Raw genomic sequence first — 27,021 nt, 5'->3', positions numbered from 1 at the left:
GGGCATTTTTGTAAACTCAGAATATTATTGCAGTATTTCAAGCTTGTACTTCACACTGACAGATGCAGCAAACGCCGCAAATTTAGTATTTTGCCCAAAATGGGTGTTTTTTTAATAACAGAATATAACAGCAGTATCTAACTCTTGTATTTCACACTGACAGATGCAGCAAAGGCCTCAAATTTAGTATTTTGCCCAAAAATGGGTGTTTTTTTTAAACCAAGAATATTATTGCAGTATTTCAAGTTTGTATTTCACACTAACAAATGCAGCATAGGCCTCAGATGTAGGGTTTTGCCAAAAATTATTGCAGTATTTCAAGCTTGTATTTAACACTGACAGATGCAGCAAACGCCTCAAATTTAGTATTTTTCCCAAAATGGGTGTTTTTTTTAATAACAGAATATAACAGCAGTATCTAACACTTGTATTTCACACTGACAAATGCAGCAAACGCCTCAAATTTAGTATTTTGCCAAAAATGAGTGGTTTTTTTAAAGCCTGAATATTATTGCGGTATTTCAAGCTTGTATTTCACACTAACAAATGTAGCATAGGCCCCAGATGTAGGGTATTGCCAAAAATGGGTGCTTTTTTAAACCCAGAAAATTATTGCAGTATTTCAAACTTGTATTTAACACTGACAAATGCTGCAAAGGCCCCAGATGTAGGGTCTTGCAAAAAATGGGTGATTTTTTCAAACCCAGAATATAATTGCAGTATTTCAAGATTTGACTGTCACAAATGCACATATGCTGTGCTGGTGAACTGAACTTGCATAAAATGGATAAAAGTTATTTTTCTGTGTCACTGGGCTCAGGGCAGGGTAAAAAGATTGTGCACTGCACCCACAAAACAAAATCTATGCTGTGTTAACAAGCACTTCTGATTAAAGATTTTTTCCTATTCTCTCCCTCACATTAGCAGCATCCTATCCCTACACTAATCAGAGCAGAGCTACATGACTTCAGCTTATACTGTATAGAGGCTGGGTCACATGCTGCACTGGCCAATCACAGCCATGCCATTTGTAGGCATGGCTGTTATGGCTTCTAAGGGCACACAAGTTAAACGCTTGTTGATTGGCTGCTTTGCAGCTTTTCAAAAAGCACCATTAACTCGCCAAACACCGAACCCGAACTTTTACTGAAAAATTCGAGTTTGGTTCCGGGGTCAAAAAATCCTAAAGTTCGGTACGAACCCGAACTTTACAGTTCGGGTTCGCCCAACCCTACCGGTAAGTAATCCTGAATTTCCCCTACGCCCATGACAGCACCCTTGAGAGACGACTAGAATAAAACTAGCTTAGGGGGGGACTACCGCCTGCAATACTTTTCTACCGAAGGAAAGATGATCATTAGAGTCTAAATCTAACTTGTAGTGATGAAAAAAGGTACTTGGAGACTTCCATGTGGCAGCCCTACAGATCTGCTCTAAAGATGCATTAGCCCTTTCAGCCCATGAAAATGAAACTGACATTCTCTTAGGATCTGCCGGATCTGCCACTGCAGCATCCTGGAGCGAAACAGGGATCAACCTACTGCCGGAATTGTGGAGGTCATTCTGCCAAGAACTGCTATCCCTTGTCTGATAGTTAGATTTTTTTAAGCCACCAAGACTCGCACGTCTTCTCTTAATTTGTCTACTTTGTGCTGAGGGAGGATGCACCGTAGATTTACTGAATCTAGGATAAAACCTAGAAAGACACATTTTTGGGAAGGGTTTAGGTTGGATTTTTCCCAGTTTATCTGCCATCCAAGATTTATTAAAATGTTTACCACTTCCAGCAGCTGAGAGGATAGAAGTTCCACAGACTCTGCTACTATCAGGAGGTCGTCTAGGTAAGGTATAACGAGAGTGTCTTTTTCCCTTAAGTGGGCCATGACCTCTGCCATTAACTTTGTAAAAAGTCTTGGAGCCTGTGAAATTCCAAAAGGAAGAGCTCTGTACTGTAGATGATGTACCTGACCTTCCAAAGACACAGCTACTCTGAGGTATTTCTGAAAATCGGCATGAATAGGGACATGATAGTAAGCGTCCTTTATGTCTAAGGTGGCCATCACACAGTCCTTGAAAAGATGCTTTATTGCCGACTGCACAGACTCCATTCCGAATTTTTTGTAGATGAGGTATTGATTTAAGTCTTTCAGATTTATGATCATTCTGAAGGAACCGTCCGGCTTGGTTACAAGAAAAGGGAAGAATAAAACTCCCTTCCTTTTTCTGAGTCTTGGACAGGAACTAGGACATTTTTCTTTAAAAGAGAAAACACTTCCTCTTTTAGAGATAGATTTTTTGCTGAATCTCTCCGGAGGGGGAGAGATAAACTCTAGACTGAAACCGTCTTTCACGATACCATTTATCCAGGGGCTTGCAGATAGTCTTCCCCCCACAGGACAGTAACCGTCATTGTTGGCTAGACTTGGGGCCTGAAGAAGACTGGGAATTAAAGAGGAAACCTCTATCCCTTCTACCCTTGTTATCTCTCCACCTGTTTTGCTTTTTATTTGCTTTATCGAAACTTCTCTTATTTTTCAAAAAAAACTGCTGCTTCCTAGGGGGATTAGACACGGGAAACCCCTTCCTATTATCAGAGGCTTTTTCCAAGAGGTCATCCAGAACTGAATCAAACAGAAATTCACCCTGACATGGGATAGAACACAGTTTGTTTTTCGAACTTGTGTCCCCAGACCATCTCTTCAGCCAAATCGCTCTTCTAGCTGAATTGAAAAAAGCGGCGGATCTGGCATTTAATCTTAATGCATCAGCTGATGCATCTGAAATAAAGTCGACCGCCTTAAGTATAGTGGGGAAAAAACTTAGAAGCTAGTCCCTTGAGGTCTTATTCTGGATGTGGGATTCTAAATCCTGAAGCCACAATTTCAAAGATCTGGCAGTGGAGGTAGTGGCTATATTAGGCTTTATTAAGGTACAGCCCTTCTATCCATCGGGTCTTTTAGGGCGCCAAGATCCTCAAAAGGCAAGGCAGATTTTTTTGAGATTTTCGCAATAGGGGCATCTAGTTTAGGAGGCCTGTCCCAACAGGATGACTCGCCTTCATCAAAGGGATACTTTCTTTTTACACTTCTGGGAATAAAAAACTTTTTATCCATTTTTTTCCATTCTTTCTGAATTAAATGTTTTAAATGTTCGTTTAACGGAAAGGCTCTAGATCTTTTGTGACCCAGATCCCCAAACATTATATCTTGAATGGACTTTTGTTCTTTGGATTCATCCACCTTTATCGTGGTTCTAATAGCCTTGAGTAAGGAATCTGTATCCTCATGGGGGAATAAAGGTCTACCCGAGGAAACTTCATCCAAGGAGGAGCTTGAACTATCTAGGATCTCTCCTTGCTCACTCTCCTCGGAAGATTCACTATCAGATATGATATTAGAATCACCTTGCTTGCCTGCGGTTGAGGGAGGTAGGCACTTCTTAAACATTTTGATAGAATCAGAGACCTCAGATTTGACAATCTCTTTGATGTTCTGAAGTAATGATGGGGATTCCTCCTCTACCACTTTATTAGCACAATGCTGACATAACATTTTAGACCAGGAAGAGGCGAGTTTTTTCTTGCAGACGGCACACTCTCTTCCTTTAATTTTAGCAGTGGCTTTCCTGGGGGCCTCTTTAGTATTCTAAAACAAATCAGAGAATAAAAAAAAAATTAGGCATAAAAGGGAGGAATCCAAAATGTGGGTATTGACCCCCTTAGCCCACCAGGAATACCGGTCTGCCATCATGACCATCCTGTACATCAGCGCGCTGACCGCTCTCTTCTTCCATGTCTCCGGATAGAGCGTCCATATGCACCTAGGGATACTAACAGGCTGGCTGGGGATCCTTCTGACCGCATGCTGAGAAGGAGGTTGAACTACCTGTATGAAGTCCAAACAACCCAGGTCAAGTCCCTGCCGGCATATCAGATGCGGCCTTCATGGGGAGGATGCACAATCTTGCTTCCGGAACGCTACCCGGAATCAACATGCATTCCAAATACCAGAAGTCACAACCCGCAACTTCCGGTCTACACACAGAGCATGCCTAGAAAGAAAAAGGACCTCCCCCCGCCGCTGTAAGGCTAGCGGAATCCAGAAGAAGCAGTACCGGCTCCAGATCACCCAAACACTGCCAGGAAGATCCGGCGTGCCGGGGCTACCTCACAGTAAGTCCCGGGACTGCACTGAAAAAGCCAGCTCGACAATTCAACCATAAGTCCGAGACCCAGAAGGACACTGCCCCAGACTTGGCAGGCAGCTCCTAGTAGAGTCTTACTCCGCACCAGGTAACCCACACTAGCAATAATGCACTGGGCTCCTGCAGCCTAATTCTCTAAGCTCTCCACCGCATGTCCTATCCTTAGGACAGGAAACAGGAACTGAGTCTATAGGGGCAGAGCCCCTCCTTATGAGCTCTCCACAAACGTTCCTGTTTCCTGTCCTGATGAAGGAGGCGGTCTCTCAAGGGTGCTGTCATGGGCATAGGGGAAAAATGCAGATAGCACACTGTGTGCTGTACGCATCCATATGTCTGTTTCGCCGCCCCCCCCAAAAAAATAAAAAATAAAAAATAGAAGATGCCTCATTCTTGTCCATTTTGTGGACAAGAGTAGTCCTTTTTAACATAGGGTGGGGTGTGCAGTATGGGAAAATGAGGAACGTACATGGATGGTATATATGTTTTGCGGATCCGAGATTTACGGACCACAAAACAGATACGGTCATGTGCATAGGGCATAAAGGGAATGTCACGTGGACATCATAGAGGGGCGTCCATAGCTCGAGATCCACTATGTTAGCTAGAACACAAAGCCACTCAAAGAGCTGCTCCTCTCTGATGACCTCTGTGTCCATCTGCATCACTCAGATGTTTATCTATAGCCGGGACTCCAGCTGTGGTGAAACTACAACTCCCAGCATGAACACTTGCTTTGCTGTTTTCGGATCTCCCATAGACATTTACTGGGGCATACTGGGATTTGTAGTTTCACAATAGCTGGAGTGCCTGAGGTTGCTGACCACTGATCTCTAGGTTCAGAGATAACCACACACGGATTAATGTTAATTGTCATGCTGCACCTGTCCCCTCATCTGACATGTCTGTTTTAGTAACTACTAGTGTAATACCAACAGTGGCGTCGCCAGGGGGGGGCTAGAGGGGGCCACGTGCCCCCCTACATCACGCTGTGCCCCACCATGTGCCCCCCCAAATAAAATGCCCCCCCCCCAAGTGAGCCGCCGCACTGCCGCAGTCGGGTACAGGGAGATGAGCACTTCCATTGCGCTCATCTCCATAGTAATCTGCCTGTGCTGCGGCGGTGCAGGGGAGGGAGAGGCGTGTCCCTTCCCCTTCCTCTGATAGGCTGCAGGCACTAGTGCCTGCAGCCTATCAGAGGCCGGCGCAGGCGGCGCGATGACGTCATCGCGCCGTCTGAGCCATACAGCGCGGGACACAGGCCGGAAGAGGCCTGCATCGCATCACTGACATGGAGGTAAGTATAAGTGTTTTTTTGGGTTTTTTTGCAATATTTTTACAGGCACAATAAGGGGGGCTCTTGTTACTGGCACATTGGGGGGCTAATTACTGGCACATTGGGGGGGGGGCTTATTACTGGCACATTGGGGGGGCTTATTACTGGCACATTGGGGGGCTTATTACTGGCACATTGGGGGGCTTATTACTGGCACATGGGGGGGCTTATTACTGGCACATTGGGGGGCTTATTACTGGCACATTGGGGGGGCTTATTACTGGCACATTGGGGGGGCTTATTACTGGCACATTGGGGGGCTTATTACTGGCACATTGGGGGGCTTATTACTGGTACATTGGGGGGGCTTATTACTGGCACATTGGGAGGGGCTTATTACTGGCACATTGGGGAGGCTTATTACTGGCACATTGGGGGGGCTTATTACTGGCACATTGGGGGGGCTTATTACTGGCACATTGTGGGGGCTTATTACTGGCACATTGGGGGGGCTTATTACTGGCACATGAGGGGGCTTATTACTGGCACATGATGGGGGGCTTATTACTGGCACATGATGGGTGGCTTATTATAATACTGGCACATGATGGGGGGCTCTTGTTACTGGAACATTGGGGGGGGCTCTTGTTACTGGCACGTGATGGGGGCTCTTGTTACTGGCACGTGATGGGGGCTCTTGTTACTGGCACGTGATGGGGGCACTTATTACTGGCACTTGATGGGGGGCACTTATTACTGGCACGTTATTGGGGGCACTTATTACTGGCATGTTATTGGTGGGCACTATAGGGGCATCTACCGAGGCCACTAAGAAAGGGTATTTTATATAGGGGGCTCTGTACAGTAGCATTTTATACTGGGACACATGGTGGGTACTATGGGGAAGGGGGAGAGAAGTACTATGGAGTCATCTACGAGGGGCACTAAGAAGGGGTATTTTATACTTGCAAATTATGGGGGACACTGAGGGCATCTACTGGGGCACGATATATGGGGCATTTTATACTGGTACATTATGGGGGGCACTAGGAGGAAAGGGGGAGAGGAGCACTATTGGGGCATTTACTAGGGGCACTATATAGGGGTATTTTATACTGGCACATTATGGAGGCACTATGGGGACATTAGCTCAACTGGGGGCATTACAAGGGGTATTTTTTGCATTGTCACATTATAAGGAGAATTATTTCTACTGGGGGGGCATTATGGTGGGCTTTATTACTCCCCCATGGTATGACCCCCTAGTAGCAGCACCAGCCTCTCCCTGCTCTGATATCCCTCTGCCCCTTCTCTACATCCTTATTATGAAATCTTTCTCATTAGGATAAAGCACAACATCAGCTCCGCCGAGCGCCCGGCCAAGTGTTGAAGTGGTGTCCGAGATCGCCAAGGGCCAAGCCAAGTATTTGTAAGTTTTCATGTGAAATATGTTTATGTTATAAACATATAGCCTACACTGTGCCCCACAATGTACAGTATACCTCTACACTGTGCCACACAATGTACAGTATACTTCTACACTGTGCCACACAATATACAGTATACCTCTACGCTGTGTCACACAATATACAGTATACTTCTACACTGTGCCACACAATGTACAGTATACCTCTACACTGTGCCACACAATGTACAGTATACCGCTACACTGTGCCACACAATGTACAGTATACCGCTACACTGTGCCACACAATGTACAGTGTGGCACATAAGTGGTTGTGCGTCAGTGCATTCTATGTCTTCCACCCCTGGGGAAGGGCTAGGTGGATGCCCTTGGGAAACCCTGACAGCAGAGTCTTCAAACAGCATAAGAGACTGCTGCATGACTTGAGGCTCAGACAGGTTCCCCGATATGCACGGGGGTGATGTGACAGACTGATGGGCATGGGTCTCAGGCGCCACCTGTGCGCTTTCTGCAGAAGACTGGATGGGAGATAATGTGAACATGCTGGATCCACTGTCGGCCACCCAATTGACTAGCGCCTGTACTTGCTCAGGCCTTACCATCCTTAGAACGGCATTAGGCCCGACCAAATATCGCTGTAGATTCTGGCGGCTACTGGGACCGGAGGTAGTAGGTTCAGTAGGACGTGTAGCTGTGGCAGAACGGCCACGTCCTCTCCCTGCACGAGAGGCTCCACCAACACCACCACCACGACCATGACCGTGTCCCTTATTAGATGTTTGCCTCATAGTTAGCGTTTACAAAGGAATGTAAAAAGTGGTTAAGTCTGTTAAAAAAAATTAACCGGCAATAAAAACCCTGATGTAGGGTATTGCACTCAAATTTTTTTTTTTTAACTCTATATGACAGCGGTATTTGTGGCCTAAATGTGACACTAGTTAATTCAATGAAGTGGCTCACTGCTGTTAGCGGGTGGTACGGTGCTACAAACTAAAAATTGAGGACACCCCACCTCAATGTGTGAAATATGTAAAAAGAGTAAGGAAGCGAGCACTCACTCTATGGCAATTACTCAGATTTATTAATTAAAATAAGTCAAAATATTACACTTCAATATAAAATACAATAATTAAAATACAATGGTTATAAAATACAATATTATGTATGACTAAATGGTCGACCATATATATGACACTATTCGGAATGTCGCAAATATAGTTGATGGAGGAAATAATAACTGCCTGTAGAAAATAATTCAAGAAAAAGAAAAGGATACCTGTTGGAGCCCTGCACAATCGTGCACGCTAGTATGCTAGTAATCCTTCCTATGGCAAATAGAAACGTCCGGATCAATGTATCAGTACATGCACTGAACCGCATCAAACACTTTAGCCGTTATCTATATTCAGCTGTTAGATGATTAGTTCGTATAGACAGTCTATGATATCGGCTCGACTCTTACCTCTGAATAGAGGATGGTCCTTGCTAAGGAGTAAGTGGTCTTACCTCCTATGATATTATGTTTGAAGATCTCTTCCTTGGTGCGCTGCAAGCAATGTGCTGGAGACGCCGCTCCGTCTTCACAGCTTGCAGGCTCTGACAATCTAGCCCGATCTCGCGATGTTACGAGTGGGACTTCCGTCCAGTCTCTGTACTCACTCAGATGTTTGGGGCGATTCAATTGTCACAGAGTTGCATTCTTTAGTTAAGTATTTTCTCTTTGTAGCATGGCCATGCAAAGGTTCTTTCAATGGAGGTTTCAGCAGAGTGTCTGATATTCCAGACGCGTTTCGGGATAATTCCAATCCCTTCCTCAGTGGTCATATCCGGCACTCCTAACCTCCTCCTTTTTAAACGTTTATCAGGTCCTCTATAAGTCCCGGTTGTATAATCCAGAATTGGAATGTTATTGGCAATTTATCGCCATGATGCGGTTGTGTTGCGTTTTTGTTGCGTTTTTTTTCTTATTGATGCGTTTTTGCTTGTTTTTTATTCTATTAATTGCGATCAATCTCCGTATGACATTAAAACTCGTAAAAAGTAATGCAATGTTACTGATTTAATAAAAAATCAATAAAGTCAGATTATGCAGCATATAATAGTGTAAAAAATATTATAAGGATCCAGTATAATCAATACAGGTGACTGGCAGTATTGCTATGTAGACTTGGAGGAGGTCGGATTAGGTGGGGGTCCCAAACCAGAGGGCGGGTCCCAGCGCCGATAAACGGCCAAGCTTGGGACCCGTCATCGGGGATGGGGCCCGGACCTTATATAAAACCAAACAGCTCCATGTCAGAATTCAATCCGAATGGTAATAAGGATCCGAATTCATATATCTGCCTAGATTCTGCTCTTGACATTTTCTGAATATAGTCAACTCCTCTCCAATGTTGGTTAATCTTCTCTAGTCCCACAAATTTTAGGTTACCTGGATTACTATTATGTATGTCTTTATAATGTTTTGACAATGAGTGCTTATCATACCCTTTTTTGATATTGGAGATATGTTCCCTAATTCTTGTTTTTAAGGGTCGTTTCGTCCGACCTATATATTGGCGATTGCAGGGGCATTGAATTAAATAAATCACCCCTGATGTGTTACAAGAAATACAATCGTCAATTTCCCATATATATTTATTGTGGGTTGAACGAACCTCCAGGGTTTTCTGTGGCAGATTGTTAAATTTGCACCCTATGCATCTTCCACATTTATAGAATCCTTTCATCTTCATAAAGAAAGTTTTATCTTTTTGAATTTTATTTGGGACAGATGGAGCTACCTTTAAACCCAAATTGGGGGCTTTGGTGAAAGTTATTTTCGGTGCATGTGGTAGGAGGTGACCTATTGTCTTGTCACTCAGTAAGTATGGCCAGTGAGACCTGATCATTTTTTGGATCCTCTTATAGTTATTATTAAAGGGGAGTACAAGTCTGATGTCCAAAAATGAGTCATCTGTCTGCAGCTGTTGTTTTTCTTTGAAAAATTCCTGTCTGTCTAGTTGTCTCACAGTGTCTAGGGCTTCATTAATTGCTCCTATGGGATAATGTTTATCCACAAAATAGGATTTCATTTTTGTAGCCTCCTCCTCAAATTTCGCGTCATTAATCAACCACCTTGGGAGGTGACAGCTAGAAAAAGGAATAAAATTATTGGTCGCTGTAGGTTTTTGAAAGGTACTGCACTTATATCTCCCATCTGATACTTCTATCAATAAATCTAGATATTCCGTCTTGCTTTTAATATTTGAGGTGAAGATTAAGCCTTTATTGTTTGTATTCAAGCACTTCAGAAATTCTTCCAATGTTGTCCTGTCTTCTCTCCAAATAAAAATGACATCGTCAATATAGTGCCGCCATAGGACTAGGTCACCCCCCAGTTTGTGGTCTACTGTGACCATCTCCCAGTCAGCCAAAAACAAATTGGCATAACTGGGGGGCGAACCTAGTACCCATGGCGGTGTCCTGTTGCTGCAGATAATAGTCTCCCTCAAAATAAAAATAGTTATGCTGCAAAATATATTTAATAGCCTTCAAAATAAAATCAATCTGAGTATTTTGTAAAGAGGCATCTTTGACCAATTGTCTTTGGATAGCATCCAGTCCTTGTTGGTGATCAATCACCGTATACAAGGACTGGATGTCCAATGTACCCATAATCCAGCCAGGCTCCACCCTCAATTCCTCCAAGATATCTATAATGTGAGTGGTATCCTTCACATATGATCCAGTGGGTTGGTTTTATCCCAACTCGGTGATTGTTCCCTTTGTCTCATCCGGGTTTTGTGGTGTGCAGGGGTATGGTCTAAAAAATGGTGTTCTGATAATAGGTCATATCTATTACTAGTTGGTATAGTATGTTGGATCTCCCTATTGTCCTCCTGTCTATTCATCGCTCTGTCTTCATTGACATACACATGTGTCTTTGGTATGTCAGATTTATAGGCACTCTCTCGATACTTAGTCCCCTGAGTCTCTGTATATTTTTTAGTTTAGTTTAGACAGAGCGATGAATAGACAGGAGGACAATAGGGAGATCCAACATACTATACCAACTAGTAATAGATATGACCTATTATCAGAACATCATTTTTTAGACCATACCCCTGCACACCACAAAACCCGGATGAGACAAAGGGAACAATCACCGAGTTGGGATAAAACCAACCCACTGGATCATATGTGAAGGATACCACTCACATTATAGATATCTTGGAGGAATTGGGGGTGGAGCCTGGCTGGATTATGGGTACATTGGACATCCAGTCCTTGTATACGGTGATTGATCACCAACAAGGACTGGATGCTATCCAAAGACAATTGGTCAAAGATGCCTCTTTACAAAATACTCAGATTGATTTTATTTTGAAGGCTATTAAATATATTTTGCAGCATAACTATTTTTATTTTGAGGGAGACTATTATCTGCAGCAACAGGGCACCGCCATGGGTACTAGGTTCGCCCCCAGTTATGCCAATTTGTTTTTGGCTGACTGGGAGATGGTCACAGTAGACCACAAACTGGGGGGTGACCTAGTCCTATGGCGGCGCTATATTGACAATGTCATTTTTATTTGGAGAGAAGACAGGACAACATTGGAAGAATTTCTGAAGTGCTTGAATACAAACAATAAAGGCTTAATCTTCACCTCAAATATTAAAAGCAAGACGGAATATCTAGATTTATTGATAGAAGTATCAGATGGGAGATATAAGTGCAGTACCTTTTTTAAAACCTACAGCGACCAATAATTTTATTCCTTTTTCTAGCTGTCACCTCCCAAGGTGGTTGATTAATGTCCCCACCGGACAGTTTAGACGTATTAGACGCAACTGCACGGAAGACGCGAAATTTGAGGAGGAGGCTACAAAAATGAAATCCTTCTTTGTGGATAAACATTATCCCATAGGAGCAATTAATGAAGCCCTAGACACTGTGAGACAACTAGACAGACAGGAATTTTTCAAAGAAAAACAACAGCTGCAGACAGATGACTCATTTTTGGACATCAGACTTGTACTCCCCTTTAATAATAATTATAAGAGGATCCAAAAAATGATCAGGTCTCACTGGCCATACTTACTGAGTGACAAGACAATAGGTCACCTCCTACCACATGCACCGAAAATAACTTTCACCAAAGCCCCCAATTTGGGTTTAAAGGTAGCTCCATCTGTCCCAAATAAAATTCAAAAAGATAAAACTTTAGGTTCTTTTATGAAGATGAAAGGATTCTATAAATGTGGAAGATGCATAGGGTACAAATGTAACAATCTGCCACGGAAAACCCTGGAGGTTCGTTCAACCCAGAATAAATATATATGGGAAATTGACGATTGTATTTCTTGCAACACATCAGGGGTGATTTATTTAATTCAATGCCCCTGCAATCGCCAATATATAGGTCGGACGAAACGACCCTTAAAAACAAGAATTAGGGAACATATCGCCAATATCAAAAAAGGGTATGATAAGCACTCATTGTCAAAACATTATAAAGACATACATAATAGTAATCCAGGTAACCTAAAATTTGTGGGACTAGAGAAGATTAACCAACATTGGAGAGGAGGTGACTATATTCAGAAAATGTCAAGAGCAGAATCTAGGCAGATATATGAATTCGGATCCTTATTACCATTCGGATTGAATTCTGACATGGAGCTGTTTGGTTTTATATAAGGTCCGGGCCCCATGCCCGATGACGGGTCCCAAGCTCGCCCTCTGGTTTGGGACCCCCACCTAATCCGACCTCCTCCAAGTCTACATAGCAATACTGCCAGTCACCTGTATTGATTATACTGGATCCTTATAATATTTTTTACACTATTATATGCTGCATAATCTGACTTTATTGATTTTTTAATAAATCAGTAACATTGCATTACTTTTTACGAGTTTTAATGTCATACGGAGATTGATCGCAATTAATAGAATAAAAAACAAGCAAAAACGCATCAAAAAGAAAAAAAACGCAACAAAAACGCAACACAACCGCATCATGGCGATAAATTGCCAATAACATTCCAATTCTGGATTATACAACCAGGACTTATAGAGGACCTGATAAAAGTTTAAAAAGGAGGAGGTTAGGAGTGCCGGATATGACCACTGAGGAAGGGATTGGAATTATCCCGAAACGCGTCTGGGATATAAGACACTCTGCTAAAACCTCCATTGAAAGAACCTTTGCATGGCCATGCTACAAAGAGAAATTACTTAACTAAAGAATGCAACTCTGTGACAATTGAATCGCCCCAAACATCTGAGTGAGTACAGAGACCGGACGGAAGTCCCACTCGTAACATTGCGAGATCGGGCTAGATTGTCAGAGCCTGCAAGCTGTGAAGACGGAGAGGCGTCTCCAGCACATTGCTTGCAGCGCTGTCACGAGGGTATCAAGAGCCACGTCTGACTCCGTTATACCCGGGGTCAGGAGGTCGCAGCGGGTGGCTGCGCGCTCTATAACTAAAGATCACGTTGTTTCTTAGTGATTGTTTTCTGTGTTTGCCTTGATATCCTTTTTGTCTCAATCAGGGATCCGTAGCTTCTCCTCCTCAGCTGTTTCTTGTCTGCCACTCCCAACCTCCTTATATTCTCCCCTCACTCTTCTCTAGTTGCCAGTTATAGAGCTTCCTGCCTGGACATCTATACTGACCCACTGGAGTTGTGAATCCTGGTTGTCGTTCCAGAGTGCTTCCCTCCGGATCCCTGTTGGGCTTCTTGTTGTCTCCTGTTGTCGCCCACCTGGGATTATATGTTATGTTTGTATTGTCTGTCCTTCCCTTGGTGTTTTCCTTTAGAGCTAGTGGTGCGGACTAGTGTTCCCACCGCCCTGTTCACTATCTAGGGCTCAGCTTAGGGAAAGCCAGGGCTTTAGGCACGTGATCGGCGTACGGGTGAGGAACCCGTCTAGGGACGTCAGGGCAGCCAGGTGCCAGCCGCTAGGTGAGTCAGGGGTCACCACCTTCCCTCTCACTTGGGCAGGGCCTTCCTTGTTCCCTCCCTCTGTGTCACGTATGTGATAGTCACGCCGACCGTGATATTATAACTGGCCTTTACTTTTTGAGAAAAATAAAAAATAAAATTTATTTTTGTTGTTTTTTTTTCTCTACTTAGAATCCAATATGGATCCTATTGCTGCCTTGGCAAAACAGCTTCAAGGCCTGTCTTTGGAGGTGGCAGGATTGAAGGCGTCTGTCCTCCAACAACAGCAGCAAATGCAGCAGACCGCACCCCCAGCGGTTGCTATGGGTAACCAGGTTGTTACAGAACCCAAGGTTGTTCTTCCTGACAGATTTTCTGGGGGAAGGGACAAATTTGCGACGTTCCGTGAGGGCTGCAAATTATACTTTAAGTTGCGCCCTTACTCCTCAGGTAATGAAGAACAGCGGGTTGGGATTGTCATTTCCCTGCTTCAGGGGGACCCACAATCCTGGGCGTTCTCGTTACCCCCTGGTTCCCAGGCTCTCCGGTCAGTGGAGGGATTTTTTGGGGCTTTGGGTCTCATATATGATGACCCTGACCGAGTCGCCCTGGCTGAGTCGAAGTTACGGAGACTCCTACAGGGAGATCGGTCAGCAGAGGAATATTGCTCAGAGTTCCGTAGGTGGGCTACGGATACTCAGTGGAACGACCCGGCTCTCAGGAGTCAGTTCTGCTCTGGGTTATCTGAAAGGGTTAAGGATGCACTGGCGCTGTATGAGACCCCCCCTTTCCCTTGATGCTGTTATGTCCCTCTCTATCAGAATAGATAGGCGTCTTAGGGAGAGATCGAAAATTCCTGAGCAATTGGTTACCTCTCCCAAGCAACAATTAGTCTGTACTGACTTAGATGAGCCTATGCAGCTAGGCGGAACTTCTCGTCAGGTCCGTCCTCCTGAGGTTCGCCGTAGGGGGGGGGGCTTGTTTTTTCTGTGGGGGGAAGGGTCATTTCATTAATGTCTGTCCCTCCTTTCTCAAAAACAAAAGACCGTCGGAAAACTACTAACCCCAGGCTGTGCGGAGGATGTCAGCCGGGGGGTATACGTTTCCTCCATACGAACATCTCAATTTGTGTTACCAGCGGTTATTGTTTTTGGTGTTAAGACGGAGTCTATTTCTTTTTTTCTAGACAGTGGAGCAGGGGTAAATTTGATAGATGCCCATTTTGCCCGCACTATGGGTTTGTCTCTCTGTACGCTGCAGAGACCTATTCCCGTATTCGCTATAGATTCGGCTCCTCTGTCTCAGAGAAACCTCACCCACATTGTTCATAATTTACACCTTCGGGTAGGGGACCACCATAATGAGTGTCTTTCATGTTACGTTCTGGAGGGCCTTCCCTCTCCTGTGGTATTGGGTCTTCCCTGGTTGGTAGCGCACAATCCAGTGGTGGATTGGCAGGCCAGGGAGATATTGGAGTGGAGTGAGCATTGCAGAGAGAATTGCTTAAATAACAATTGCTTAATCGCCTCCATAGCTTCCCTACCTACATTTATTTCGGACTTTGAGGATGTTTTTTCTGAAAAGGGTTGTCAGAAGCTACCACCTCATCGTCCTTATGATTGCCCGGTTAACCTGATTCCCGGTGCAAAATTACCCAAGTCCAGGTTGTATAATCTTTCGGGTCCCGAGAGACAAGCCATGAAAGATTATATCTCCGAGAGTCTGGCTAAGGGACACATCAGACCCTCTTCTTCACCCGTGGCTGCAGGGTTTTTCTTTGTTAAAAAGAAAGATGGGGGCCTGCGTCCTTGCCTAGATTTCCGTAAGCTAAACCAGATAACCATCCGAGACCCATACCCTCTTCCTCTCATTCCTGACCTTTTTAATCAGATTGCGGTTGCTAGGTGGTTCTCCAAACTTGATCTTAGGGGGGCCTACAATCTGATTCGTATCAGGGAAGGGGATGAGTGGAAGACAGCTTTTAACACCCCTGAGGGGCATTATGAAAATCTAGTTATGCCTTTCGGTCTGACCAATGCCCCCGCTGTCTTCCAACATTTCGTTAATGATATTTTTAGTCATCTCATCGGCAGGTTTGTAGTCATATACCTAGATGATATCTTAATTTATTCGGCTGATCTGAAAACACATGAGGTGCATGTCAGGCAAGTACTGCAGGTCCTACGGACGAATAAATTATATGTGAAAATTGAAAAATGTGTCTTCGCCGTTCAGGAAATACAGTTCCTGGGATATCTATTATCTGCTTCAGGTTTCCGTATGGATCCTGGGAAGGTCCAGGCAATTTTAGATTGGGATCTTCCTGAGAACCTTAAAGCCCTACAATGGTTTTTAGGTTTCGCAAATTTCTATAGAAAGTTCATTAAAAATTATTCAGTGATCGTTAAACCCCTTACCGACATGACTAGGAAGGGGACTGATTTTTCTAAATGGTCTGACGCCGCTAAAAATGCATTTTCCTCTCTAAAAGAGAGGTTTACCTCGGCACCTGTTCTAATTCAACCTGATGTCTCCCAGCCTTTTATTGTTGAGGTAGATGCGTCAGAGGTGGGAGTGGGGGCTGTATTGTCTCAGGGTCCGTCTCCTGGCAAATGGCGCCCTTGCGCTTTCTTTTCCAAAATATTATCTTCTGCAGAGAAGAACTATGATGTTGGAAATAGGGAACTGTTGGCGATTAAGCTGGCGCTTGAAGAGTGGCGTCACTTCTTAGAGGGAGCAATCCACCCCGTCACGGTGATTACGGATCACAAAAACCTTCTGTACCTAGAATCGGCTAAGCGTCTCACCCCTAGACAAGCTAGGTGGTCGCTATTCTTTACCAGATTTAACTTTGTAATCACCTATCGTCCTGGGGCAAAAAATACCAAGGCAGACGCGTTATCTCGTAGTTTCCCTGGAGGGGGTAATGCTAGTGATCCGGTACCTATTTTACAAAGAGGAGTGGTTGTCTCTGCTGTACACTCTGTTCTAGAGGGAAAGGTGTTAGAGGCCCAGGGGGACGCCCCGGCCTCTTGCCCCTCAGAGAAATTGTTTGTACCGTTAAACCTGCGTCTTGAATTATTAAAAGAACATCATAATTCGGCACTTGCTGGGCACCCGGGTAGTAAAGCAACCTTGGAGCTATTATCTTGTCGTTTTTGGTGGCCAAGGTTGCGTCAGGATGTAATGGATTTCGTGTCTACTTGCTCTACTTGTGCACGCGCGAAAGTCTCTCATACACGTCCAGCAGGGTCTTTATTGCCTCTTTTTATCCCCAATAGGCCATGGACACATCTGTCAATGGATTTAATCACTGACTTACCGTTGTCTGCGGGTAAAACAGTTATTTTGGTAGTAGTAGACAGGTTTAGCAAAATGGTACACTTTATTGCGCTACCCGCACTTCCTAATGCTAAAACTCTTGCTCAGGTGTTTATCAGTGAAATCGTGAAGCTTCACGGGGTCCCTTCCGATGTGGTTTCGGATCGGGGAAGCCAGTTTATTTCTAAGTTTTGGAAAGCTTTTTGTTCCCGTTTGGGGGTACACTTGTCCTTTTCCTCAGCTTTCCATCCTCAGTCGAATGGACAGACTGAGCGTACCAACCAAAACCTAGAAACATATTTAAGGTGTTTTGTGTCTGAAAACCAAGAGTTGTGGTCATCATATTTACCGTTAGCTGAGTTTGCCATAAATAATCATTATCAGGAGTCCACTGGCAAGTCACCATTCCTTGGTGCATACGGTTTTCATCCCCAATTTTGTACTTTCAAAGAGGGGGGGTCTTCTGGGGTTCCCGAAGAGGAAAGGTTTTCTTCATCTCTTTCTTCGGTATGGCAGAAGGTGCAAGTTAACTTGAAAAAGATGAGTGGTAAATATAAATGCATGGCCGATAAGAAACGGTCGCCAGGTCCGGACCTAGGGGTGAATGACTATGTGTGGTTGTCTACTAGGAATATTAAGTTGAAGGTTCCCTCTTGGAAACTGGGCCCTAGGTTCATTGGTCCTTATAAAATAGTAGCCGTCATTAACCCTGTGGCTTTTCGCCTGGAGCTACCTCAGACTTTTAAGATCCATAACGTCTTCCATAAATCGTTACTCAAGAAGTATGTTCCACCTCCAGAACCATCACCGCTGCCACCTCCTCCTGTTATTGTGGATAGTAATCTGGAGTTTCAAATAGCCAGAATTGTTGACTCTCGTCGGGTCCGCCGCTCTCTTCAGTATCTGGTGCATTGGAGGGGTTACGGTCCCGAGGAAAGAATGTGGGTTCCAGCGTCAGAGGTAAACGCCAACAGGTTAATTCAGGCTTTCCATGCCTCTCATCCGGAGAGACCTGGTCCTGAGTGTCCGGAGGCCCCTCGTGAAAGGGGGGGTACTGTCACGAGGGTATCAAGAGCCACGTCTGACTCCGTTATACCCGGGGTCAGGAGGTCGCAGCGGGTGGCTGCGCGCTCTATATCTAAAGATCACGTTGTTTCTTAGTGATTGTTTTCTGTGTTTGCCTTGCTATCCTTTTTGTCTCAATCAGGGATCCGTAGCTTCTCCTCCTCAGCTGTTTCTTGTCTGCCACTCCCAACCTCCTTATATTCTCCCCTCACTCTTCTCTAGTTGCCAGTTATAGAGCTTCCTGCCTGGACATCTATACTGACCCACTGGAGTTGTGAATCCTGGTTGTCGTTCCAGAGTGCTTCCCTCCGGATCCCTGTTGGGCTTCTTGTTGTCTCCTGTTGTCGCCCACCTGGGATTATATGTTGAGTTTGTATTGTCTGTCCTTCCCTTGGTGTTTTCCTTTAGAGCTAGTGGTGCGGACTAGTGTTCCCACCGCCCTGTTCACTATCTAGGGCTCAGCTTAGGGAAAGCCAGGGCTTTAGGCACGTGATCGGCGTACGGGTGAGGAACCCGTCTAGGGACGTCAGGGCAGCCAGGTGCCAGCCGCTAGGTGAGTCAGGGGTCACCACCTTCCCTCTCACTTGGGCAGGGCCTTCCTTGCTCCCTCCCTCTGTGTCACGTATGTGATAGTCACGCCGACCGTGATAAGCGCACCAAGGAAGAGATCTTCAAACATAATATCATAGGAGGTAAGACCACTTACTCCTTAGCAAGGACCATCCTCTATTCAGAGGTAAGAGTCGAGCCGATATCATAGACTGTCTATACGAACTAATCATCTAACAGCTGAATATAGATAACGGCTAAAGTGTTTGATGCGGTTCAGTGCATGTACTGATACATTGATCCGGACGTTTCTATTTGCCATAGGAAGGATTACAAGCATACTAGCGTGCACGATTGTGCAGGGCTCCAACAGGTGTCCTTTTCTTTTTCTTGAATTATTTTCTACAGGCATACACGCCTTGATTCACGTATTTTTCGCACTTTATGGACATTATTATTAGTTTACTATCCTGATCCGAGGAAGAACAATTGTTTTCTATCACTAGGAATTTTGCCGTCACTTAATTGTTTTATCACTTTTTTCCACTAGGATACCATTGGAGAACTATTTATGCTTAGTTATTATTTCCTCCATCAACTATATTTGCGACATTCCGAATAGTGTCATATATATGGTCGACCATTTAGTCATACATAATATTGTATTTTATAACCATTGTATTTTAATTATTGTATTTTATATTGAAGTGTAATATTTTGACTTATTTTAATTATTAAATCTGAGTAATTGCCATAGAGTGAGTGCTCGCTTCCTTACTCTTTTTACATAAATGTGACACTCACTTATGCACGTCTTATTCCAGATGTGCAGTATATCAGAGGCTTTTTTCACCCCAGTAACCAAAAAGGCGTATTTCTGGCCTAAATGTGACACTCACTTATGCACGTGTAATCCCAGATGTGCAATATATTAGAGGCTTTTTTCACCCCAGTAACCAAAAAGGCTGATTTTTGGCCTAAATGTGACAATCACTTATGCACGTGTAATCAGAGCTGTGCAGTATATCAGAGGGTTTTTTCACCCCAGTAAGAAAAAAACTGTATTTCTGTCCCAAATGTGACAGTGACTTATGCACGTGTAATCCCAGATGTGTAGTATATTAGAGGCTTTTTATAGCCCAGTAACCAAAAAGGCGTATTTCTGGCCTAAATGTGACACTCACTTATGCACGTGTAATCCCAGATGTGCAATATATTAGAGGCTTTTTTCACCCGAGTAACCAAAAAGGCTAATTTTTGGCCTAAATGTGACAATCACTTATGCACGTGTAATCAGAGCTGTGCAGTGTATCAGAGGTTTTTTTCACCCCAGTAAGAAAAAAAGCTGTATTTCTGTCCTAAATGTAACAGTGACTTATGCACGTGTAATCACAGATGTGCAGTATATCAGAGGGTTTTTTCACCCTAACCAAAAAGCTGTATTTCTGTCCTAAATGTGACAGTGACTTATGCACGTGTAATCACAGATGTGCAGTATATCAGAGGGTTTTTTCACCCCAGTAAGAAAAAAACTGTATTTCTGGCCTTAATGTGACAATCACTTATGCACGTGTAATCACAGATGTGCAGTATATCAGAGGGTTTTTTCACCCCAATAAGAAAAAAGCTGTATTTCTGGCCTAAATATGACAGTGACTTATGCACGTGAAATCACAGATGTGCAGTATATCAGAGGTTTTTTTCACCCTAACCAAAAAGCTGTATTTCTGTCCTAAATGTGACAGTGACTTATGCACGTGTAATCACAGATGTGCAGTATATTAGAGGGTTTTTTCACCCCAGTAACCAAAAAGCTGTATTTTTGTCCTAAATGTGACAGTGACTTATGCATGTGTAATCACAGATGTGCAGTATGTAACCAAAAAGCTGTATTTCTGTCCTAAATGTGACAGTGACTTATGCATGTGTAATCACAGGTGTGCAGTATATTAGAGGATTTTTTCACCCCAGTAACCAAAAAGCTGTATTTCTGTCCTAAATGGGACAGTCACTTATGCTTGTCTAATCCCAGATGTGCAGTATATTAAAGGGTTTTTTCACCCCAGTATGCCAAAGCTGTATTTCTGGATTTGCAGATAGCCTATGCTGGTGCACTATCGTTGCATAAAATGGCTGCCGATCAGGTATTGATATTGATGAAATGAAGAAAAAAAAGTTTGTTTTCAGCAGTAGTTGGCTCAGGGCAGGCTTAAAAAAATTGTGCACTGCACCCACAAAACACTTTTTCTGTAGATTGCTGAGTACATAAACCAGTTCTTGATAAGATCACTCCCTGATCTCTCCCTCACAGCAGCTGCAGCCTCTCCCTACACTAATCCGAGCAGAGTGACGGGTGGCGCTAAGTGACTCCAGCTTAAATAGAGGCTGGGTCACATGCTGCAGTTGGCCAATCACAGCCATGCCAATAGTAGGCATTGCTGTGATGGCCTTTTGGGGCAAATAGTATGACGCTTGTTGATTGGCTGCTTTGCAGCCTTTCAAAAAGCGCCATAAAAATCGCGAACCCCGAACCCGAATTTTTACGTAAATGTTCGGGTTCGGGTCCGGGTGCCGAAAAACCTAAAGTTCGGTACGAACCCGAACTTTACAGTTCGGGTTCGCTCAACTCTAGCGGTCACACCAAACCACTTCTATTTTTAAATGTACTCTCCTTTTGCAGCACATTTCCCCTAGCTGCTTAGAACTTTTGCACAGTACTGTATATTTTGGAAATATTCAAGACTTACTTTTGGAGAGAGTCCTGGAAAGAGATATTCTCTGCTCTTGCAATGTGCATATTGGCCTTGTGCCCATGTCTGATCACAACTCATATGTTATTTCCTTGTAAGGGATACCCCATGTGTTACCTGTATATACAATGGTAAGCATTTTCAGGGGGAATTATGCTATGGAATTCCTCTTACACCAGAATACTAATCTATATAATTGCAGTCCTGTTGAACATTAATTTCCGGATTTATCCGGCTCAGAGCCTAGAGCTTCACTCTTTTCAAAGACACTATATATAGTACCTCTTAGGTGCGGCTAAGGTGTGTATTTGCTGTAAGTGAAAGCTTGCTATTTTGTCTAGTATATAAGAGAATTACTAGATGAAAGTTCATTTATATGTAAGGATTAAAATGTATAACCAGCCTGCTTTATAATACTTTTGACTCCATTGTCTCCTATTGTAAAAAAAAATATATATATATATTTATATAGGAACGAAGAAAGGACAGCACTCCAAGTAAAAATATACTGGTCTTTAATCACCCATGCAGATGGCAACGTTTCAGCTCCAAACAAGAGCCTTTTTCAAGCGAAAAAGGCTCTTGTTTGGAGCTGAAACGTTGCCATCTGCATGGGTGATTAAAGACCAGTATATTTTTACTTGGAGTGCTGTCCTTTCTTCGTTCCTGTACATCTGGGGTAAGCAGCAATATCCCTGGACATAGCACCCATATTGCTTGTTTCCAGTGCCGCCGCTACTTTCCCTTTTTTTATATATATTTATATATATATATTGTGGCAATGTGTACGGTACAAATGCTGCAAGGTATGTATATCCCACCCAGATACCTCAACTGGGTGAGATAAATAAGATCCAGAAAGCTGCAGGGGTTTCAGCAAAGAGTAGTTTGCTGAGACAGTGTTGTTTACATTTTGTTCTGGGCTGGATTTTATTTGGACTGGTGGATAGGTTTGGTAGTGGGATCTGCCAGTCCACATCCTTCCAGTACGTGTGTTGTCTTTTGTCGGAGGTGATAGCAGGTGAAGCAGGTGAAGGAGGGATAAAACCAACCCACTTGATATGGCCTCTTGCACACGAATGTATTTTTATTCCATGTCCGTTCAGTTTTTTTGCGGATCGTATATGGAACCATTCATTTCAATGTGTCCACACAATAAAAGGAAGGTACTCCGTGTGCATTCCAAATAGAACATGTCCTATTATTGTCCGCATTACGGACAAGGATAGTACTGTTCTATTAGGGGCCAGCTGTTCCGTTCCACAAAATACGGAATGCAAACAGATGTCATCCGTATGTTTTGCGGATCCATTTTTTTGAAAGAGGCCTGTCAGTCAGGGAAGAGAGGACTTGGAAACAGAGGACTACAGAGGCTCTGTGTGGTCTCATCCAGCAGGGCTGAGAGGCCACAAGGCTGTGTGAAGCCGTGTGAAGCCGGATCTCTTCCCTGTGTGGGACTGTGCCTGGTGAGATGTCCTGCTGAGGGTTGGAACCTGACACGGTGTGTGTGTGTGTACTGCGATCTATAGGTGAGGTAGAGATGGTATTTGTATTTGGTAGTGCCTAGACGGGCAGGAGTTTATTTTGTCTTGTTTAAGTTGTGGCGGTGCTGGAACCTCACCTCACCCAGTGACTTATAACTGGAATAACCTGTATGTGCTGTGGTGCCATAAAATAAAGCATCATTTGGACTTTTATTCCGTTGTCTGACGAGAAGTCTGTGATTGCGACCCCCTGAGAGAGAGAGCGCGATCTCTTACTATATATATATATATATATATACACTGTATACGGTATATACCATACCTTGTCTCCTTGTTTTGAAATTTTCACTTTTCACTACAGTTTAAAAAAGGCCATACATGTTCATTCATATGTTGGACAAACATATGGCAAAAACATTCTTTGAACATACATTTGGGAACTGATATCATATGGGCGAGGTCTACCTGTAAATAGGATCCTCTGGGTTGCCATGGATGGAGGTCAGTTTCTCTGGTGTGGATTCCATGGGCAATGGCTGACAAGTGTAGAAAACAGTTTGCAGTACCAAAATCGGGAGACAGAAAATTGAAAATTGTAATCAAGCAAAAGGTGAGGGTTGGCAGAGTTCATACAATACAATAATCCAAGCAGACAAGCTCAAAGGCAAGCAGCAGAAATTCAGAGAGGCAATCCAGGCACTACATGAACTAACAAAATATTGTTGAGGCAAGGAGCGGTAGGGTTGAGAGGTTCTTAAATAGCCAAAGGGTTCAGCTACACAACGATCTTGGTCGCACGACAATGATCGCAGTGGGATCGCAGTGTAGTGGTGCCAGCATTGAAATGAATGAGGTTGCAGTGCGATTAACATGTGTGTCGCAACCGCAACCCCAGAATCACAAAACATCCAACTCTGCCAAATTAAACAAGTGAATTGCACTGTGACCCCATTCATTTCTATGCTAGCACTGCTACACTGCGATCCCACTGCGATCCTGTTGCGCGACCAAGATCGATGTGTAGTCAAACTTATAGGACCCATAGAGTTTAGTACTAAAAGAGTTATGGACTGTTTAGTTGATGTTCTGGGTGTGGTGAGGTAACATAGCAGAGTGAATGAGAACAGATAGCAATGCTGAATATGAAACAACCTGTCACCTGCAACGGCACATAGCTCACATACTTGACATTAAGCACCCTGGATCTCCAAACCAGTATGCTATGAATAATAATTATTTTAATAATAATAGTTATAGTCTTAAAGGGGTTGTCTGGGATCAAAGCTGAACCCGGACATACCCACAATTTCACCCAGGCAGCCCCCTGTTATGAGCATCAGAGCATTTCATGCTCCGATGCCCTCCCTTGTGCTTCGCTGAATCGCACAGGGCAAAGGCATTTTTGGAGATCTTGAGATGTATCGAGCTCTCCATAAGGACTTCTAGACTGAGGCTTCCGCCCAATAGTGATCCCTGTGACCTCACTGGCACTAACGGGCGTGCTTTACCGCTGCCCTAGCCTGTAAAACGGCTAGGGCAGCGCAAAAGCTTGCCCATCAGAGCTGGTGGCGTCGCTCTCTCCAGCTCTGAACCCGGACAACCCCTTTAATAATTTGATTCATATTCAGTATGTTTTTTTACAATGTATTATTAGTTGTCATTTATGCAGGGTACTGGCTGTCCTTAAAGAGACCAGTGCTGTATAGATACTCACTGGAAGTGGTATGGAGACTTATTGCCAATGCTCCATGGGAAAACAATATGCAAAGAGGCATCTCCTAATAAAAGAGAATTATCTCGCTAGTGCCACTTTATGGTAGTGGAGGTAGCATAATATTCGTTTTAGTGCACAGGTCTACACTAACCTGAAATGTTGCCTGTAGGTGTGAATACCCTGCACCACACCCAGTAGTCACACAAAAAAAAAAAAAGAAATATTGCCTTTTTGTGTATTTTATCAATGTCAATGTGTTGACAGCTTCAGTCTTGTTTGAAAGTTAATCTGGCATGGTTTGATCCAGTTTAACAGCCCCTGCAAATACTGTACACACAGAATACAAAGGTCAGGATACAGTATGTACAATTTTAGAAGCAGAGTAAGGGCTCGTTCACACGACCGTTGGTGTCCCGTGCCCGTGCTGTGAACCGCAAATTGCGGTCCGCAATGCACGGGCACCTTCCGCGGGGCAGGCACATCGGGATCGAAGTCCCATTCACTTGAATGGGTCCGCGATCCCTCCGTTCCGCAAAAAGATAGAGCATGTTCTATCTTTTTGCGGTGCAGGGGCACGGAACGCAACCCTAGAAAGCACTCCGTAGTGTTCTGTTCCGTGCTTCCGTTCCGCATCTCCGGATTTGCGGACCCATTGAAATGAATGGGTCCACATCTGTGATGCAGAATCATAACGGAACGGTGCCCGTGTATTGCGTATCCGCAAATGTGGTCTGCAATACGGGAACGGGACACCAATGGTCGTGTGAACGAGCCCTAAAGCGCATTATTCTTTAGCTTTGAAGATGTCCAATGATGGTACATGAAGAGCAAAGATGGGTGTCTCACGTACAGTGCCCTCTGCTAATCCCCCTTCACTTTTCTGATCATTTTTTAAAAGTGAAGTGCAAAACAACAAAAAGTTGTACATTTTGTGCAAATGTGATGCCCCATAATTAGCGACTTTTATACACCAGAAAGCTGCCATTAAAGGATCAGTAAATTTTTTGTGTGGCACCGTCAGGTGTCATAGCATACAACCCCCCACTGATTTTCCAGGGATCCCAATAATCTCTATTTTCCTTAGGAGTTTAGGCTATATGACTGAGCCGAGAACACTTACTATCCTGTGTATGCAGAAGATACACTGCTCTCTGGTGTCCATACTGTTAGCAGTGACATAACCATGGGTGTTTTCTATCACAGGATACGTCCATCCAGGGTGGATAAAAATTAATGATTTTTTTGTAAAAAATCAAAAAAATCAGATTTTTTTTATTTAAATCAGATTTTGTTTATTTAAATCGGATTTTTGTTATATATATATGGATTAGGCAGTGGCTGAGGGACAGACAACAGAGGGTTGTAGTCGATGGAGTATATTCAGACCATGGTCTAGTTACCAGTGGGGTACCTCAAGGATCTGTTCTGGGACCCATATTGTTTAATATCTTTATCAGCGAAATTGCAGAAGGCCTTGATGGTAAGGTGTGTCTTTTTTCTGATGACACAAAGATTTGTAACAGGGTTGATTCTCCTGGAGGAATACACCAAATGGAAAAGGATTTAGGAAAACTAGAGGAATGGTCAAAAATCTGGCAACTAAAATTTTATGTTGATAAGTGCAAGATAATGCACCTGGGGCGTAAAAACCCAAGAGCAGAATATAAAATCAGTGATACAGTCCTAACCTCAGTATCTGAGGAAAGGGATTTAGGGGTCATTATTTCAGAAGACTTAAAGGTAGGCAGACAATGTCACAGAGCTACTAAACTGGTACATGGATTGCAGGATAAAACTTACCAGGAAAGATTAAAGGACCTTAACATGTATAGCTTGGAAGAAAGACGAGACAGAGGGGATATGATAGAAACTTTTAAATACATAAAGGGAATCAACAAGGTAAAAGAGGAGAGAATATTTAAAAGAAGAAAAACTGCTACAAGAGGACATAGTTTTAAATTAGAGGGGCAAAAGTTTAAAAGTAATATCAGGAAGTATTACTTTACTGAGAGAGTAGTGGATGCATGGAATAGCCTTCCTGCAGAAGTGGTAGCTGCAAATACAGTGGAGGAGTTTAAGCATGCATGGGATAGGCATAAGGCCATCCTTTATATAAGATAGGGCCACGGGCTATTCATAGTATTCAGTATATTGGGCAGACTTGATGGGCCAAATGGTTCTTATCTGCCGACACATTCTATGTTTCTATATGTGTAATTTTTTTGGTAAATAAATTCCATTAATCCATTCACAAAGTCATGCTCTTCCAGAGGTTTTTGTAAGATTATTGGGCAGTTTCTCTGCCTAC

At 43.6% G+C, this 27,021-nt stretch overlaps 1 protein-coding gene across 1 annotated transcript; it reads right to left on the bottom strand.

Annotated features, from left to right (window-relative positions):
• Positions 1-2,924: 2,924 nt before the first annotated feature.
• LOC121008757 lies at positions 2,925-3,875 on the bottom strand. Its single transcript, XM_040441453.1, has 2 exons — positions 3,736-3,875; positions 2,925-3,644 (listed from the first exon to the last, which is right to left on the bottom strand). The coding sequence occupies exons 1-2, from the start codon at positions 3,811-3,813 to the stop codon at positions 2,925-2,927; spliced, it is 798 nt and encodes a 265-aa protein (XP_040297387.1). The 5' UTR covers positions 3,814-3,875.
• Positions 3,876-27,021: the final 23,146 nt, after the last annotated feature.

Source organism: Bufo bufo, chromosome 7, assembly GCF_905171765.1.
Source record: "Bufo bufo chromosome 7, aBufBuf1.1, whole genome shotgun sequence".
Classification (NCBI taxonomy): Eukaryota; Metazoa; Chordata; class Amphibia; order Anura; family Bufonidae; genus Bufo; species Bufo bufo.
The sequence above is the reverse complement of the archived record's forward strand: the minus strand, read 5'-3'. Positions and strand labels throughout refer to the sequence as shown.